This window comes from Aspergillus lucknowensis (genome assembly GCF_044049455.1).
Source record: "Aspergillus lucknowensis strain CBS 449.75 chromosome Unknown BJX67scaffold_46, whole genome shotgun sequence".
Lineage (NCBI taxonomy): Eukaryota > Fungi > Ascomycota > Eurotiomycetes > Eurotiales > Aspergillaceae > Aspergillus > Aspergillus lucknowensis.
The window spans coordinates 130807-145264 of NW_027263590.1; the positions used below are offsets into that span (position 1 = coordinate 130807).

A 14458-nucleotide genomic window follows, 5' to 3' on the forward strand; every position below is an offset into this window, starting at 1 on the left:
TCCTCGAGGCTCCAACAGCCCTGGCTGTGAATCTCCCAACATGACAGGACGGACACCTCGCTGAGTCTGGCGCCTCAGCCTCCCACAATGCGGCCAGCCTGTTCGCTGGCTCCACTCCTGCTGGTCCCCTTATCCACCATCCAGCCCATCTTCTGCCATCATCTTTTCATCGAGCATCCATTCAGCTGCTGACACTGGGCCGTTGTGGCTTGCGATTGGCCTCTCACCCTTCAGCACTGGTCACCATCCATCTCATTTGTCCCCCCACCACAAGCCACCGCCCCACCCCCCAAGCGTCCAAGCGGGATCCGCCTCAACGCCAGTCAAGAATGTGAGCTCAGCAGAAGCGCCTTCCCACACTCCAAAGTCTGGCTTGGTGTCGCCTGGGAGACTCCGCTCTGACCAGAATCTCCCACTTCTCGACCTGGGTCATTGTCTCTTTGATGAGGAGTTGTCTTGGGCGTTGGAGGTTCCAAGTTCCAATCCTGGCCGCGCAACTCCCTGGTTCGCCCATGGCAATCAATTCTGCTTTATTCCTTGGCTCCGCCAGCGTACCCCAGACATCGCGTCTGATTCCTTTTGGTTTAATTTATCAGACTTTTTAGAGTTGCTGCCCTCCTTTCCTCTCCTCTCCGCCGACCGTTGGAATCATCTCCGCCCCAAATGAGCTCCTTGCGTCCGCCTTCGCCGTGGATCGCCTTGGCTGAAGTCGTCGTTGAATTGTAGAATAAAATGCCCACGGTTTCATTGCTTCCCATCTCGAACTGTGCTGCTGCAAAGACAAGTCGAAGGGAAGAGAAAAAGAATGGAAAATCAAATAAACAAAGAGAAATGTTTTTTTTTTTTTTTTTTTTTTTTTTTTTTTTGAATTAAAAATATTAAATCCTCAAAGCTGTGATGATCAGCAACTGGTGCCTTGTCGAGCCTTTTCCTCCACTCTTTCAGCGTCAGTCCACTTTGCATCCTCCGATCTTCATCCTTTTTGTTTGATTTGGTTGGCATCTGGTCCTGGTCTTTTTTCTTCGTATTCTTGAGGTCCAATTATTATGCCCTCTTATTATTTTTTCTTCGCATTCTCTCTTCCCTTTTCCTTTGCAGCTTCTGTCCCTCCGCCCCTCTTGTCTCTCGTCGAACTTCCTCCGTCCAGCACTTCGGCGCAGCATTCAGCATCAACTATCAGCATTGCTGCCAAGCGTCTCCTGTCTCGTCGCCGATCGTGTCTTGCGGGCACCTGCGTCACTCTCCCAACTCGCCCTGTGGCTCTCTTGAATCCCTTCCCACTCCCTTGCATCGCCGCTTCTCTTCGCTTGGCGGATCGCCTGCGTGTCTTCTTCTCGACCTCTGGAATCTCGCGCTGACCCCCGAGCATACCTACCTACTTTTCACGCTCCTCTCCTCCACCACTTCTTCCTCTTCGAACGACCGTCCCCTCCCCTCCGGCTTGGTGGATCGAAGCGACTATCGACTTCCGCAGCTCATCACCACCGCCCGTGTTCATGCCGAACCCTGAGACAACCTGTGGGGGGTGTTATTGAGTATCAAGCGAGTCGGCTTGGCTCAGGATGAGGTGTAAGAAACGTTTCAAGAAGGATGCTCGTTGCCAATAAATCCAAACTGGATGTCTCGACCTTTTGACCGCTCTCTCTGGCTTGGGTCGTTGCTTGAATCCTATCTGAAGGTCTCTGCTCCGTCTCCCTCCCGTGCGTTGACTTTTTATTCTCGTCTCTCCTCTCCCTCTGTCATTCTTTCTCCCGCCTGTTCTCTCTATCCTTATCCCCCCCTTTCCCGACTTGTGTTCGACATCAACTCTCCACGGATACTGCGGTAGGATTAAAGGAACAGGGAAGGCGCCCCGGGCGAGGTCAACATGTTGCCCTCCGTGGCGCCATTTCCGCCAGTCCAACCGCATCATCACCTTAATCGATACCACGGGGCCGAATCGCTCAATGGGCCCTATGGCTTGGATCCGTCATTCGCTACGCCGCGCCCTCCTTACGACCTCCACGACAGCAATTCGTTCCAATTAGCTTCCCGCACTCGACTACAATATCCGCACCCCATCCAGCGCCCCGACGTCCACGATCCCACGCACACGGCGGCAGTGACGCTGAATAATGTTGGGGAGCATGCCCTAAGGAGGAAGACACCAAATGGGACGCTCGCGGCCGGCTACGATGGTACACCAGGGGATATGACAATCCAACCCCCAGCAACTAAGCATATTTTAGTATCCCAGTTGGAACAAGGGCAGCTAGTTTCCCCCCAGGCAGGGTTCCTGACTGACCCTTGGCAACAAGCCACCCTGGATCAACCGTCTTCCTCGCAGCCACTAAACTTTCCGCCGATGCATAAGACCGACCCGAGTCGAGGCAATGTCGCCCCGGAAGAGATGGCGCAAGGGTTCAACGGGATTAGTTGGGTCCGCTCGCTGAATCCTCCGTCCGGAATGGACTCGGTGCTCAATGACTCGTTACCGATGCAAGCGTCCCAACAGCGATTCTACTGGCACAATGGAGCTTACGTGCCCACCGTGTTACCGGCAACATTACAACCGTGCGTTGGCCCCACAGCTTCGGCGGGCACTGGGCCGTATGGCCCATATTGGCCGGACGGTGCCTACATTCCATATCGCCCAGCTGCATTCCGTGAACCTCGTTTAGACTCTCGGGGCTCTTTTCCGAACGCGATCGGCCATCCTAGCTCTCAACTCTTCGACGGGAAACATCAGCCTTATAATATGGGTCCGACGTTGTCGAGTCACCCCGAAGTTGGTGACTGGTGCCAGAATCAGTTGGGGACATTCAACCATGAGGGTTCCGTGAAAGCAAACTTTCCCCCTCGTCATTCGGATCTGAAGAATCTCGATTCCTCAAGCAATCAACATGTCTTGCCGTTCCATACCCGGAGTGCCGCCTCCGGGTCTGGCTTCTCGTCGCGTCCGGATCAACTGTCATCATGGTCAGGTTCAGCTGGTAGCGGCGGAATTCAGAATATCGGATCAACTAGAGGATCCCGGGCAACCAACGCTGAATTTAAGGAAAAGGTGCTGTCATGGGCTCACGGCGTCTATGTGGATCTCCTCGCGTCTATCCACCGAGCACGCCGGGATACCGCCTCTAACGCGACTCCCGACAGCCAAAACCGTCTCCTAAAGCCGAGCATATACCCTAAGCCACCGCGCCAACCAGGGTTGGATTTTTCTAAGACGAATGCACCGGAAGTACCTCGCCACGACAGCTACCCGTCAAACCAGTATGACTCCCCAGCTAAATACTGTGGTGGAATTCTTGTAGAAGGAACATACTCTGATTGCTAACTTACACAGCAACCGCTATGAGCGCCATTCTATCTCACAGTTTCAGCAGATTCCGCACAGCAACCATTTAGTTGAAAGGCTACGGCATACGGGCCGTTTGAACTCTTTTTCTGGCACAGCTTATTCTAATACCCCGATGAACGAGGATGCAACCTTGGTGAATGCAGCATCCTCACTAGAGTTACTATCACACCTTTGTATGGAAAGCGGGTGGGAATGGATCGATGGAATGCTACTTGGGGGTTGTTTAGCTTATGGTCTGGGAGACTATAACAAGGCGATGAGATGGTACTCGAGGATTATTGCTCGAGATGCAACGTGAGTACATGGATATACTGTTTTCACTAAGATTCTAACTGTTTCTTAGACATGTGGAAGCGATCTCCAACCTGGCGGCCACCCTTTTGGCCTTGGATCGACGCGAGGAGGCATTACAACACTGGCTTCGTGCCGTCAAACTGCGGCCGAGCTATTTTGAGGCCGTTGAGCACCTCATCGGACTTTTATGCAGTAGCCAGCGCGGGAAGGAAGCGGTTAATATTATCGACTTCGTGCAAAACTCTCTACGTTTATCTAAGAATGGCGATTGCTTCAAAGCCGATGAACATGCGAGCGAAACAGAAAGCGACGCGGAAAGTCGTGTTTCCGGTGCATCCGACTTGGGATCGTATGATAGGGCTGCCTTCGACTACGATGATGACTTTGGCCCGTCGGGTTTTGTTAGTCGTCAGTCGGGGGAGAGTGCTGCTGCTGGGTACGGATCTAGTGGCTATAATGTCCCGGGCTGTGATAACGGCCGGATGCTAGCACTGGTTCACGCCAAAGGAAATATGCTCTATGCGTTGGGCGACTATGTGGCGGCTGCGACAGCATTTGAAGATGCGATTCTAATAAGTGCAGGACGAAGACGCCACGGAATTCAAAGCCTAATAAAGCAAATATTTGCTGCGTTTTCGCGGGATTCACGCGGTGAATTCCCAGCGTCCGATCGTTACGATCCGCAGGAAACAATTTTACTGTACCCGGAGAAAGCCATTCAGACATCAAAGTTGGTCTTTGCGCCTTGTGGGACGCCCCCGGGTATCAAATATGTCCCCGAAGGACTAGCAAGAAAAGCAGCATTATCTACAACAAGCAATTCATTACTCTCGCTAGCGAAGATTTACCAGGACGGCATGTCAAACACCTCTCCTAACGGTGGGCCTCGGTCTGCGCCTTGTGTGCGGGACATCCTCGCTCTTTACTATCTGTCTCTCTCCCTTCAACCGAGCCCGTCTACGGCTAACAATGTTGGCATCTTGCTTGCTGGAATCCACAACAATGCACCTGGCAAAGGCCTTACTTGTTCCAGTGCTGAGATGCAGCACCCCGAAATACCCGGCGTCATTCCTGGCACAGGGGTGTCTCTTGCCTTAGCTTATTATAAATACGGCTTACATCTCGACTCTCGGCACGCGCACCTCTACACTAACCTTGGTAGCCTGCTAAAGGATATCGGCCAGTTACAAGCGGCTATTCGGATGTACGAACACGCTGTCCAGTGCGATGGAGACTTCGATATCGCACTGGCAAACCTAGCAAATGCGGTCAAAGATGCAGGCCGAGTCAACGACGCCATCTCGTTTTACAAGCGTGCCGTGAAAGTGAATCCAGATTTTGCAGAGGCAGTCTGCGGGCTTGCTAATGCTCTTAACTCTGTGTGCAACTGGATGGGCCGTGGAGGGATCGCTAACGCATTCGGCTTCCGGGATCGCTGGCATGTGGACGACCAAGGTATGCTTCGTGACTCGAATGGCACCAGCACGAGCACTGGTTGGATCAATCGCGTCGTTGACATCGTCGATCGGCAGCTCAAGGAAGGGGAATCTTGGGGCCGCGGCCTCCTAACACTGACTACAATAGAGCAGTTATGCGCACAGCTGATTCCTGCAATGGACGGCCGCCATCGATCTGCGGCTGGAACCCTGCTTGCAATGTTGCAGTCTTGGGCAGGACAGAAGTGGGAAGGCTCGCGCGTTGTCAAACTCGTGGAACGTGTGATCAGGTCGATTACTTGGCAATGGTACCAGGATCGGTACATCTATGGTAGGGATTTTCCTCCATCCAAGTACCGACGGCCACAGCTCCCTCCTGGGCTTTCTACGCCGAATGCGCCCACCGTTCTACCCTTTCATACGTTCACCTGCCCTCTTTCCGCGAAGCAGATCCGACAGATCTCCCAGCGTAATGGGCTCCGCATTTCATGCTCGACTCTGCGGTCTCCATGGCTCCCACCGACCGTTTATCCTCCCCCGCCGCCTCCGAATCCATACCTCAAAGTCGGATATGTGTCGTCCGATTTCAACAACCATCCCCTTGCTCACCTAATGCAGTCGGTATTTGGACTACACAGTCCGTCTAAAGTAAAGGCATACTGTTATGCCACCACGGCAAGCGACAAGTCGATCCATCGGTCACAGATAGAGAAAGAGGCTCCCGTGTTCTATGATGCCAGCGGATGGCCCGTTGAACGACTTGTGAGGCAGATTGTCGAAGACGGCATTCACATCCTCATCAATCTTAACGGCTACACTCGTGGTGCCCGAAATGAGGTTTTCGCTGCGAGACCAGCCCCTATCCACATGTCCTTTATGGGGTTCGCAGGCACGCTCGGCGCGGAGTGGTGCGACTACATTCTTGCCGACAGGTTATCCATTCCTCCGGAGACGCTCTCTCCCGGAAACCGTACTACGCGGATTGAAGACCGAATTTTCGAGGAAGAGCATGGCGAGGATGTCGAAAATTGGGTGTATGCAGAGAAGATCGTCTTCACTCGAGATACATTTTTCTGTTGCGACCACCGTCAAAGTGCACCGGATGCAAAAGAGCCGTATATCGCCTGGGAACATGAGCAGGGGAGACGTTGGCGAATGAGGAAAGAATTGTTCCCCAGCCTCAACGATGATGCCATTATTCTTGGAAACTTCAATCAACTTTATAAGGTATGCCCTTCCAAACCGCATAACCCCTAACGGCCAGAAGACTAATAAGCCCTAGATTGAGCCCACGACCTTCCGTACCTGGCTGCGGATCCTCGCAAGAATCCCCAATGCGGTCCTTTGGCTTCTCCGTTTTCCGGAGCTTGGGGAACAAAACCTGAGGGAGACTGCTGTCGCTTGGGCCGGAGAGGAAACGGCGTCCCGGATTATCTTCACCGACGTTGCCCCCAAGAATGCGCATATCGCGCGGGCGAAAATCCTGGACCTCTTCCTCGATACACCGGAGTGCAACGCCCACACGACGGCGACGGACGTTTTGTGGAGTGGGACTCCACTCTTGACCCTCCCGCGCTATAGATACAAGATGTGCTCTCGTATGGCGAGCAGCATCCTCAGCAGTGCGCTACCAAAGACTGAAAATGGGCGACAGGCCCGGGATGAACTGATTGCCATCTCTGACGAGGATTATGAAAACAAAGCGGCTCACCTGTGCCGGAGTCTCCGCTACGAGCCAGGAGGAGAGGGCCGAGCGACAGGCAGATTATTCGAGCTCCGCAGAATGCTGTTTGAAGAGCGATGGAGATGCTCGCTGTTTGACACGACCCGCTGGGTTCGTGATTTGGAAGACGCCTACGAGCGAGTTTGGAATCACTGGGTGAATGGCGAAGAAGGAGATATATGGTTATGATGCGCGCATCTTGAAATATACCCCATGAGCGTTGATTTGATTTGGGATTCTCTTTGTTGTTGTCGTTGTTCATTTGTGCTATCTACAAGGCCTCGTATATTGTTTGATTTGCGGAACTGCGTCACATATTGCCCTCGCCGTAGGGATTGTATTTGCATACTGGCGTTGGATGTGTCTGGGAGTGGGCACCAAGCGATGGGATCCTTGCTGGTTGGCAGGTTGGCTTCTCTTTGGGACGACAGACACGACGATTGGGATATGGGAAATGTTGAACATGGATAGGATAGGCGTTAGGGATGACTAGATACTCAACCACGGGCCATCAGTGTTGCCTCAGACTCTCTCAGACTCAGCTTCGCATCCTCAGCGCGGAGCTCAAGGCGGTGTGGGCAAATCTCAGACGTCGCTCATCGCCCGAGCTTCTCCTCATCTTCTTGCCTCGCGCTGCTCATTATTCTTGCTGAACTCATTCTTCCCTACTCTTCATCCCGACCGGCCATTCACCTCTCCTCTCACGTATCTTCTCATACCTCGGATTTCACCGCATTCCTCCTCTCCCCGCACGTCGCCACCATCACCAAACACTCCCATCTCAACCACCTCCTCCACGCACCCCCTCACACACCATGGACACCTCCATGGACATCGACATGGACTTGGACCTCGGTCCGTTACCCGAAGCTGAAGCCATTGAAACAGTAAGCCTACAAGATTCGAAGAAGTAGCCGCAATTACGCAGTCTAACCTAACCCTAGGAGCAAACCCTCCACACTCTCACTACCACAGCAGACGGGTCAGTCGTTGACCCTCAGACGGCCGAAACGCAGTACGACAAAGTGCATATCCGCGGCGTCGACGAATTGACGACAGACAATATCAAGGAATTTGCATCGTCACACTTCCCTCAGGAGCAGCCCGCCCGCATCGAATGGATCGATGATACCTCCGCGAACATCGTGTACTCTTCACCGGAGATCGGACTACAGGCGTTGTCTGCTCTGACACATGATGGCGAGTTACAGGGGAATGGCGATACGGCGATTCCGCCGGCCGTGTCGGGGGAGATTCCCGCACTCCGACTACGGGCGGCGAAGGTGCTTGCTTCACACCCAGATTCGGTACTGCAGGTGCGGTCGGCCGTGAAATCGGATAAGAAAAAACCTCGTGCGTATGAAGCGAGTCGATTCTATTTGATGCATCCCGAGCATGACCCGCGGGAACGGTTGCGGAGGGAGCTGGCGACGGAGAGACCACGCGGAGGCGGGGCCGAAAGCGACGGTGATTATCGTCGGAGGAGGTTCGATGGGCGGGAACTGCGCCGGCGCCGGGACCGTGATTACGAGGAGGGCATCACTGCTAATATGTATGATGACACGGGGGCGACGAGTGGCGATCATTCAGAGGGGGACCGCGATTGGGACCGTGGTCGGAGGAAGAGAGGGAGTGCGCGCCGTGACCGCAATCTGGATTTGTTCTCTGATGAGGGTGCGAAATCGGGACGGCTGCGCAACCGCAGTGCGTCTCCCGGCCGCGATACTTTGATGCTGGAGGGGGGATACATCGACGAACGGCAGGAATCACGAAGACGGTTCCGTGAACGTTCGCCTCCGCCGGCTCGGCGCAATGAAGGCCGCGAGCTGTTCTCTTCCGACGGAGACGCGAACTCGCGCGAACTCTTCCCCAACAAGACCGCAGACACCTATCTCAAGAAAGAGCTGTTCCCCAGCAAAGTCAGCAACCACCGTCGATCGGACGCTATTGACGCAGCAGACGAAACAGCGGACTTGTTCGCACGCCGAATCTCCATCCCATTGGTAGACGGTGCGCACGACACCAAACCGCGACGCAACCGCGACCTCGAGCTGTTCCCGGACTCGGAGTCCGATGGAGTCAACATCCGGGGCGCAGCAGGTCAAGATCAGGGGTTCGCAATCCGCGGCGCAGCGGAGAACGGGATCTCGATCAAGGGACGCGGAGGAGCGTCTGTTCGCGAGCTGTTCCCGTCCAAGTTCAATTCCAACGCTGGCAAGGAGCTGTTTACTGATAAACTTGAGGGACGCGGAGGGCCGCGCAGGAGGGCAGAGGATATGTTCACATGATTTGCTCTTCCCTTGCGTCTCTATAGGGCTTTGCTTCATTCCTCATTCACGGGTCATGTTTCATGGGTTATGCTGGCATTGGGAACAATAACTGCAGAGACTGCTCCATCTGATACCAATATCTGGTCCTAAGTACTTAATGCTGATATAGTGGAGATGCATATAACTCTCCCCTTCTCCTTATTCACTTGCCTAGTTCGTAGGATCCATATAGCCTCCTTCTCCTCCGTTCTCTTCCCATCTTTTTAGAACCCCTCAACTGCGAACAATAGTATCTCGATGGACACCGCGTTATCTCACCCGTAGGAACACTACCAAACCTCCAAACCAGGCCTGTTGCCACCTGCTCCTGCCAGCAAACGACATGGCAAGGTCAGAAAGACGAATTTGGAACGCGGACACGACTACGAGTGTCAACGTCCCGGGGTCTATCTGCCCACTCCTGGTCGTGCTAAGATGGCCGGTCGTTCGTTCCCTGCATACACCGTGGATGATGTGACGATGGATGACGTCTGCGCCTTCCCCCCCCCCAAAGAAGCTGCCAGTGAAGAGAATAGCGCTGTACGTGCCGTGGAATTTTACTGTCGCGGAAGGTGGTATAGTTCTATGCAGAGGTGGTGGTACCGCGGACATACACTGGTGACGGAAACGAACAGCTCAAGAGTCAAGCCGCCCACTGCATCCGAGGACTGACTGTTTGAATCACGAAAATTGGGCAAATCAGGAAAGAATTGGATCATCTCCCTCACCTTAACGGTGGGTGTTTGTCGTTCCATCAACGTCAGCATCTCCTGAACTCCGTCTGGGCCGACAGCTCACAACGAGCAATCTACAATCCCTGTCGCGGCACCAATGGCGTGGATATGGATGAGTGATATTGCTGGAGGTCGGGTAGGACAAGGCAGGGATACGGTGGACTTCTCGGTTCTCAATTTCCACAGGGAGTTTGAATTTGGTGGACAAGAGGTGATGAAGCGTCAGTCGAGCGCCTCCGATAGCCAACCCCAGGAGCTGCTTCTGTCTCTCCTCCCGTTCCAATGCGGATTGCTGGGGGCAAGCAGCTGATGCGGTCTCAGCAGGCGAGGGAGGTGGCCAACATAGGATTCGCCGCGAATGCAGGGGGGCGCATCCAAATCTAACGGTCTGATCGCTGGAACCCGTTTGTTTGCTAGAATCGGAAAGAGCGTAGCCTTCGTCTTCCTGCTCCACGGCGCACACATCCAGCAAAGCTCGACGCTTACCGGGAGAATCCCTGTCCGGGCGACGGGCGTGTCGGCTCTCCTTGACACCGAAGTACCCAAGGATAACAGTTGTTCGCAGATGAGGATCAAAACCCTGCCCCCAACACCGATGACATGGGAGCTACTGGCCAGGAGACTCTGAGAGCGAAGAGCCCCGAGCGACAGGAAAAGCAAACATACTTCCGGGACCAGCGTTCCTGCTGCCAGAGTTCAAAGCTCAGAGCGAAGGGCTGCGGGCTCTTTGTTCTGCTGCATCAGTGAGTGGCGGCTGTGAGAAAGGGGGGATGAGGCATGAAGTGATTTGCTGGGAGGTGAATCAACAGCCGTAAGGCATGGAGGATGGCGGAGTGAATCGATGGAAAGACATGCATTTCATGGGAGATACAGAGGTCTGGCGGACGTCTTGACTTAGCCCTCGCGAGTCTTGGCCAGGACAAGAGCTGGTGGAGGAGTGAAGTTCAACAAGAACAAGGAAAGGTTTGATTTCCATGGAAGCTGGAGACCATGGCGTTGAACCGAGTTCTTGCATCGCAGCATCAACATCCACAGCAACCTACGAGTGCCATCAAGGCACTGCTGAACTGCGAGGCCCTCCACCCAAAGAGAGCTCTCCGATGCGATCGCGAAGGACGCAAGTCACATCCGCCGAAAGAGGGGAAGAAAAAGAAAATACACCACCCAGTCAGTGATTGTCTGACGGATTCATCTCGTCACCAAATTCTCGCCTCCTTCAGGAGGCCGAACACGATACGCTCCGTATGCATGTTATACATGCTCTTCTCTGGGGTCCCGTAGGCAAACATAAGATGCTGTGTGCCATTGCGACGGTTTGCATCGCACGTGGGAAAGTCGGGAGAAGGCTTGATATCCCAAAGCCTTCGAAAGCTCGGTTGATTTCTTCTGTTGAATGCGTTCCGATCATGGCAACGAGTTCGCTTCGTCGTTTGTTGGCTGGTCAATATTGCGACATGTACCTCATGGCCCTCGGGGACAAATCCAAGATCGAGAATGGAAAGATGAGCGAGCGTCTAGCAACTCGATGCCCTTCATGTTTTCGCAAAGTTTGTCCAACCTCGAGAAAGCCAGGGTGGAAGCGACCCTGTGCTCCAGGTCCGTACCACCAACTGCAATTCGATGATATGATGCTCTCGCCTCCTTTGGCCAAGCGTTTCCCCTCGCCAAACCCCCGCCAATGCATGAGGTTGTAGTTTCTCATCTCCCAAGACGATGAGGCTGACTTGCAACGTCGTGTTGCTGGACGTATCATATCGGTATCAGGTGGAATAAAAATACACGGGGCGGGAATTCAAAATTTCGTTCAACTCGTCGCCGATCATGGGTGGACCAGCAGGCGGGTACACTATTCCTAAATCAGGCTAGCAGATCATCGACCGAGATCCTCCGTCGTCCAATAAAAGACTGTCAAAGCTTTGCGATCTGTGGAGGATTTCTCCAGGGGTGCAATGAGTGGAGGATGCACTGCAAGGTCCACCTTGTCAGTTCCTGAAACGGAGTGCAATGCGGCCGATGGGCAGAGCTGTTTGAGTCTGGGGTGAGGGGCTCGAGACGCAGAGAGAGCGGGCTGTTGTGTGAAAACTGAAGTTCAGCCGATCCGACGGGAGTGTCCAGAGAGCCGGGTCAGCTTGTCGTCTGGACGCTGACTGTGCCCATGAGGACTGAAAGCCATTCTGTCCTTGAGAAAACTGACCCCATCGATCATCTTCGAAGATGGCTCGGCTCATCGATCACATCTCTCGTGTTGACAGGTGGAGACTCATCTTGGGCATTCAAACTTCTCACAGAATTGAGCTCAGGACCAACACAGCGAGAGGATTCTAAATCCAGAGGGGGAACCCCGAAAGTCTCTGACAGGAGCTCTCGCAAGCTCGCAGACACAAGACACTTGATGACGAAAAAAATAGAATTCCGGGTCCTCCCCTGCGACCGTTTCACGCCCGAGACATGGCACACCCCACTGCTGACCTTGGTTCTGGGCCGCAAGGACCACAGTAAGAGCACAGCCTCGTATGATTGGAAGGCGTCGCCATTTGCTCACCCAAGCTTCCCAGGAGAGCCTTGCCCAGGTGGTCAAGTGCGTTTCCCCGAAAGGGAATCGTCCACGGCGTTAATCCACTCAGAGAACAGAAATTCCGTTTCCATTTTTCAAGATCGAAACGGCTTCAACGCTCGTCATGGGATTGGCCGTCATCCGGGGGGGGGGGATTCTTTGTTCTTTGTCGAGGCTTCTGTGGGCAGCGGCCAATCAATCTGGAACAGAAGTGTCTGAAATGGCGGCTGATGGCCCTCGAACCTCAAATCTCTGGGCCGCGTCTGGAATAATCAATATCTGTGATACTTCAAATTTTGGGAATGTTGCATCCTCGGATCCACCGGAAGCTGCCCATTCCAGCAGGGCTTCTCTGGCTTGCGAAATGAAGATTCCGTGTCAAATTCGCTCATTCTGACCCGGCGATGATGTTGACAGACTCGGACATCGAACTGAAGACGCTAACGTGCAGTATTTCAAATCAGATCGGAAACGCCAGAGACAAAAAGAAGAAGATCGGCGCTGGGAGATGAACTGAAGCGACCAGGTTTTGCATCGTGGTGGACTGCCACCGAACGAAGAAGCTGCGGATTTCAAGACTCAGGCTGAAACTGGGACTGTCTGGCGAGAGGCCGGGGTGGGAGTGGCGAAACGGACAATCAATGTCGACAAGGAGACCATCCTGAAGACAGCGAGCAGTTTCCTTATGCATCCATCATTGAGGTCATGATCAAGGAGAACAGGATCACGGCACAACGTTGGACGATCGGACCCCACGCCTTGATCTGGAACCTCTTCCTGAGAACCCATGGGTCCCTCAGCGACAGACGAATCCAATCGCCAGGGTGATTGTTCTTCTCATCGGTTTCTTTGTCCCCAGGACAAAGAAAGACACTGCTCGGTGGCCATGAACCCCCCCCCCCCCCCCCAAGTCGGGGCCCGTGCTCACTCGAGGTCCAACTCCACTCCCCTCTCCTCCTCCACACTCCAGCGGAAGACGACAGGGATTCCCAGAGAGCCAAAAGGTCAGAAATCAAGGATGAGAGAAGAACCGACTGGGCACCAGACGCTGGGAGAAAGGGCCGGGGCGCAGCGCCACAACGGCCCATCGATTGGCGCCGGTGAGACTGGAACCACGAACTGTCGGCGGAGAGACATCATGTTGCATCTCTCAGCCCAAACTGCGAAGTGCTGTGGCGAGTCAGGCACGATGAGGGATCGAAGGATCCCCTCCCGGAAGGGCGAGGCCGCCATCGAACGGTCATCGAGCGTCGCGGACCCCAAATGGCTGGCATATCCCGTCTGTTCTCTCTCGTTTCTTTTTCCTGTTTGCGATGCGTTGACCAATTCCTGATCGTCAAGGCACCTGACAGCAGCCAGCAGCCACCTTTCGACTGTTCAAGGAACAAGAGCCAGAGGCAAACGGGCACTACAAACATGGGAGCAAGTAATCCTTCGCCTCCACTCTCCTCTGTCTCTGTCCAGCCCAGAGGGAACGAACCCTCGGAGTCCCAGCGTCCGACGCAAATGCATCATCCTCTTCCTGCATGAACTACGACTCGGATTGGAGTTCGTTGCAGCCCAAGGCCGTTCGTTGGCTCGGTTGCAAATCGACCTATCGATCACCCCCATTTCACAACCCCTCGGATCGAGAGTCTCTCTCGTCGCCTGGTGCATCGTGGTCATGGGCGCATGAATTCCGCCTGTCCGTCCGTCTGCCTCAGGTAGCACGCCTGAGGCCCTTCATTGTAATATGTGCTTGGGATTTGGCCACCACACCGAGCCCGCAGGGCACTGCGCTGCACGATGCCCACTGCACACCCCATTGCGCTGTTCCTCGTGAGCCGCGACGAGACTTGCTTTCCCTTATGCTTGCTTTTTCTTGCTTCTGCGGGTGTCGATAACATTCAGCCACCGAGACTTGACCTCCTCGTATCTGCACTAAAGACGGCGCTACTCTGAGACTCGAGTTCAAGTGGTTGGAAGATGCAGAATGATCAATGTGGTCATGCAATTTCTCCGTCCAAAACTTGATACCATTAGATAGTACGAGTAACAAAGGTATTAGATATCTTGAATACACAGCAAC

The 14458-nt window shown here is 54.0% G+C and overlaps 3 protein-coding genes across 3 annotated transcripts; all 3 read left to right on the forward strand.

The window, feature by feature from the left end:
• Window positions 1-1613: 1613 nt before the first annotated feature.
• On the forward strand, window positions 1614-7130 carry BJX67DRAFT_232612 (UDP-N-acetylglucosaminyltransferase). The gene is made up of 4 exons (XM_071025953.1): window positions 1614-3252; window positions 3326-3634; window positions 3684-6297; window positions 6353-7130. Exons 1-4 carry the CDS (start codon window positions 1868-1870, stop codon window positions 6980-6982), a joined length of 4938 nt encoding a protein of 1645 aa, XP_070882889.1. The 5' UTR covers window positions 1614-1867; the 3' UTR covers window positions 6983-7130.
• A 295-nt stretch (window positions 7131-7425) lies between these two features.
• BJX67DRAFT_362471 (NCBP3 domain-containing protein) lies at window positions 7426-9612 on the forward strand. Its single transcript, XM_071030001.1, has 2 exons — window positions 7426-7680; window positions 7738-9612. Exons 1-2 carry the CDS (start codon window positions 7609-7611, stop codon window positions 9079-9081), a joined length of 1416 nt encoding a protein of 471 aa, XP_070882890.1. The 5' UTR covers window positions 7426-7608; the 3' UTR covers window positions 9082-9612.
• Window positions 9613-11761: 2149 nt separating this feature from the next.
• BJX67DRAFT_232651 (uncharacterized protein) lies at window positions 11762-12789 on the forward strand. Its single transcript, XM_071025954.1, has one exon. The coding sequence runs from the start codon at window positions 11992-11994 to the stop codon at window positions 12607-12609; it is 618 nt and encodes a 205-aa protein (XP_070882891.1). The 5' UTR covers window positions 11762-11991; the 3' UTR covers window positions 12610-12789.
• The last annotated feature ends 1669 nt before the right edge of the window (window positions 12790-14458 follow it).

Excerpts from the sequence above, each read along its gene's own strand:
- BJX67DRAFT_362471 (XM_071030001.1), top strand. The coding sequence starts at position 7,609 with ATGGACACCTCCATGGACATCGACATGGACTTGGACCTCGGTCCGTTA. Across the intron at positions 7,681-7,737 it reads AAGCTGAAGCCATTGAAACA|GAGCAAACCCTCCACACTCT; the intron begins GTAAGCCTACAA and ends ACCTAACCCTAG.
- BJX67DRAFT_232651 (XM_071025954.1), top strand. The coding sequence starts at position 11,992 with ATGAGGACTGAAAGCCATTCTGTCCTTGAGAAAACTGACCCCATCGAT.
- BJX67DRAFT_232612 (XM_071025953.1), top strand. The coding sequence starts at position 1,868 with ATGTTGCCCTCCGTGGCGCCATTTCCGCCAGTCCAACCGCATCATCAC. Across the intron at positions 3,635-3,683 it reads ATTATTGCTCGAGATGCAAC|ACATGTGGAAGCGATCTCCA; the intron begins GTGAGTACATGG and ends ACTGTTTCTTAG. Across the intron at positions 6,298-6,352 it reads ACTTCAATCAACTTTATAAG|ATTGAGCCCACGACCTTCCG; the intron begins GTATGCCCTTCC and ends AATAAGCCCTAG.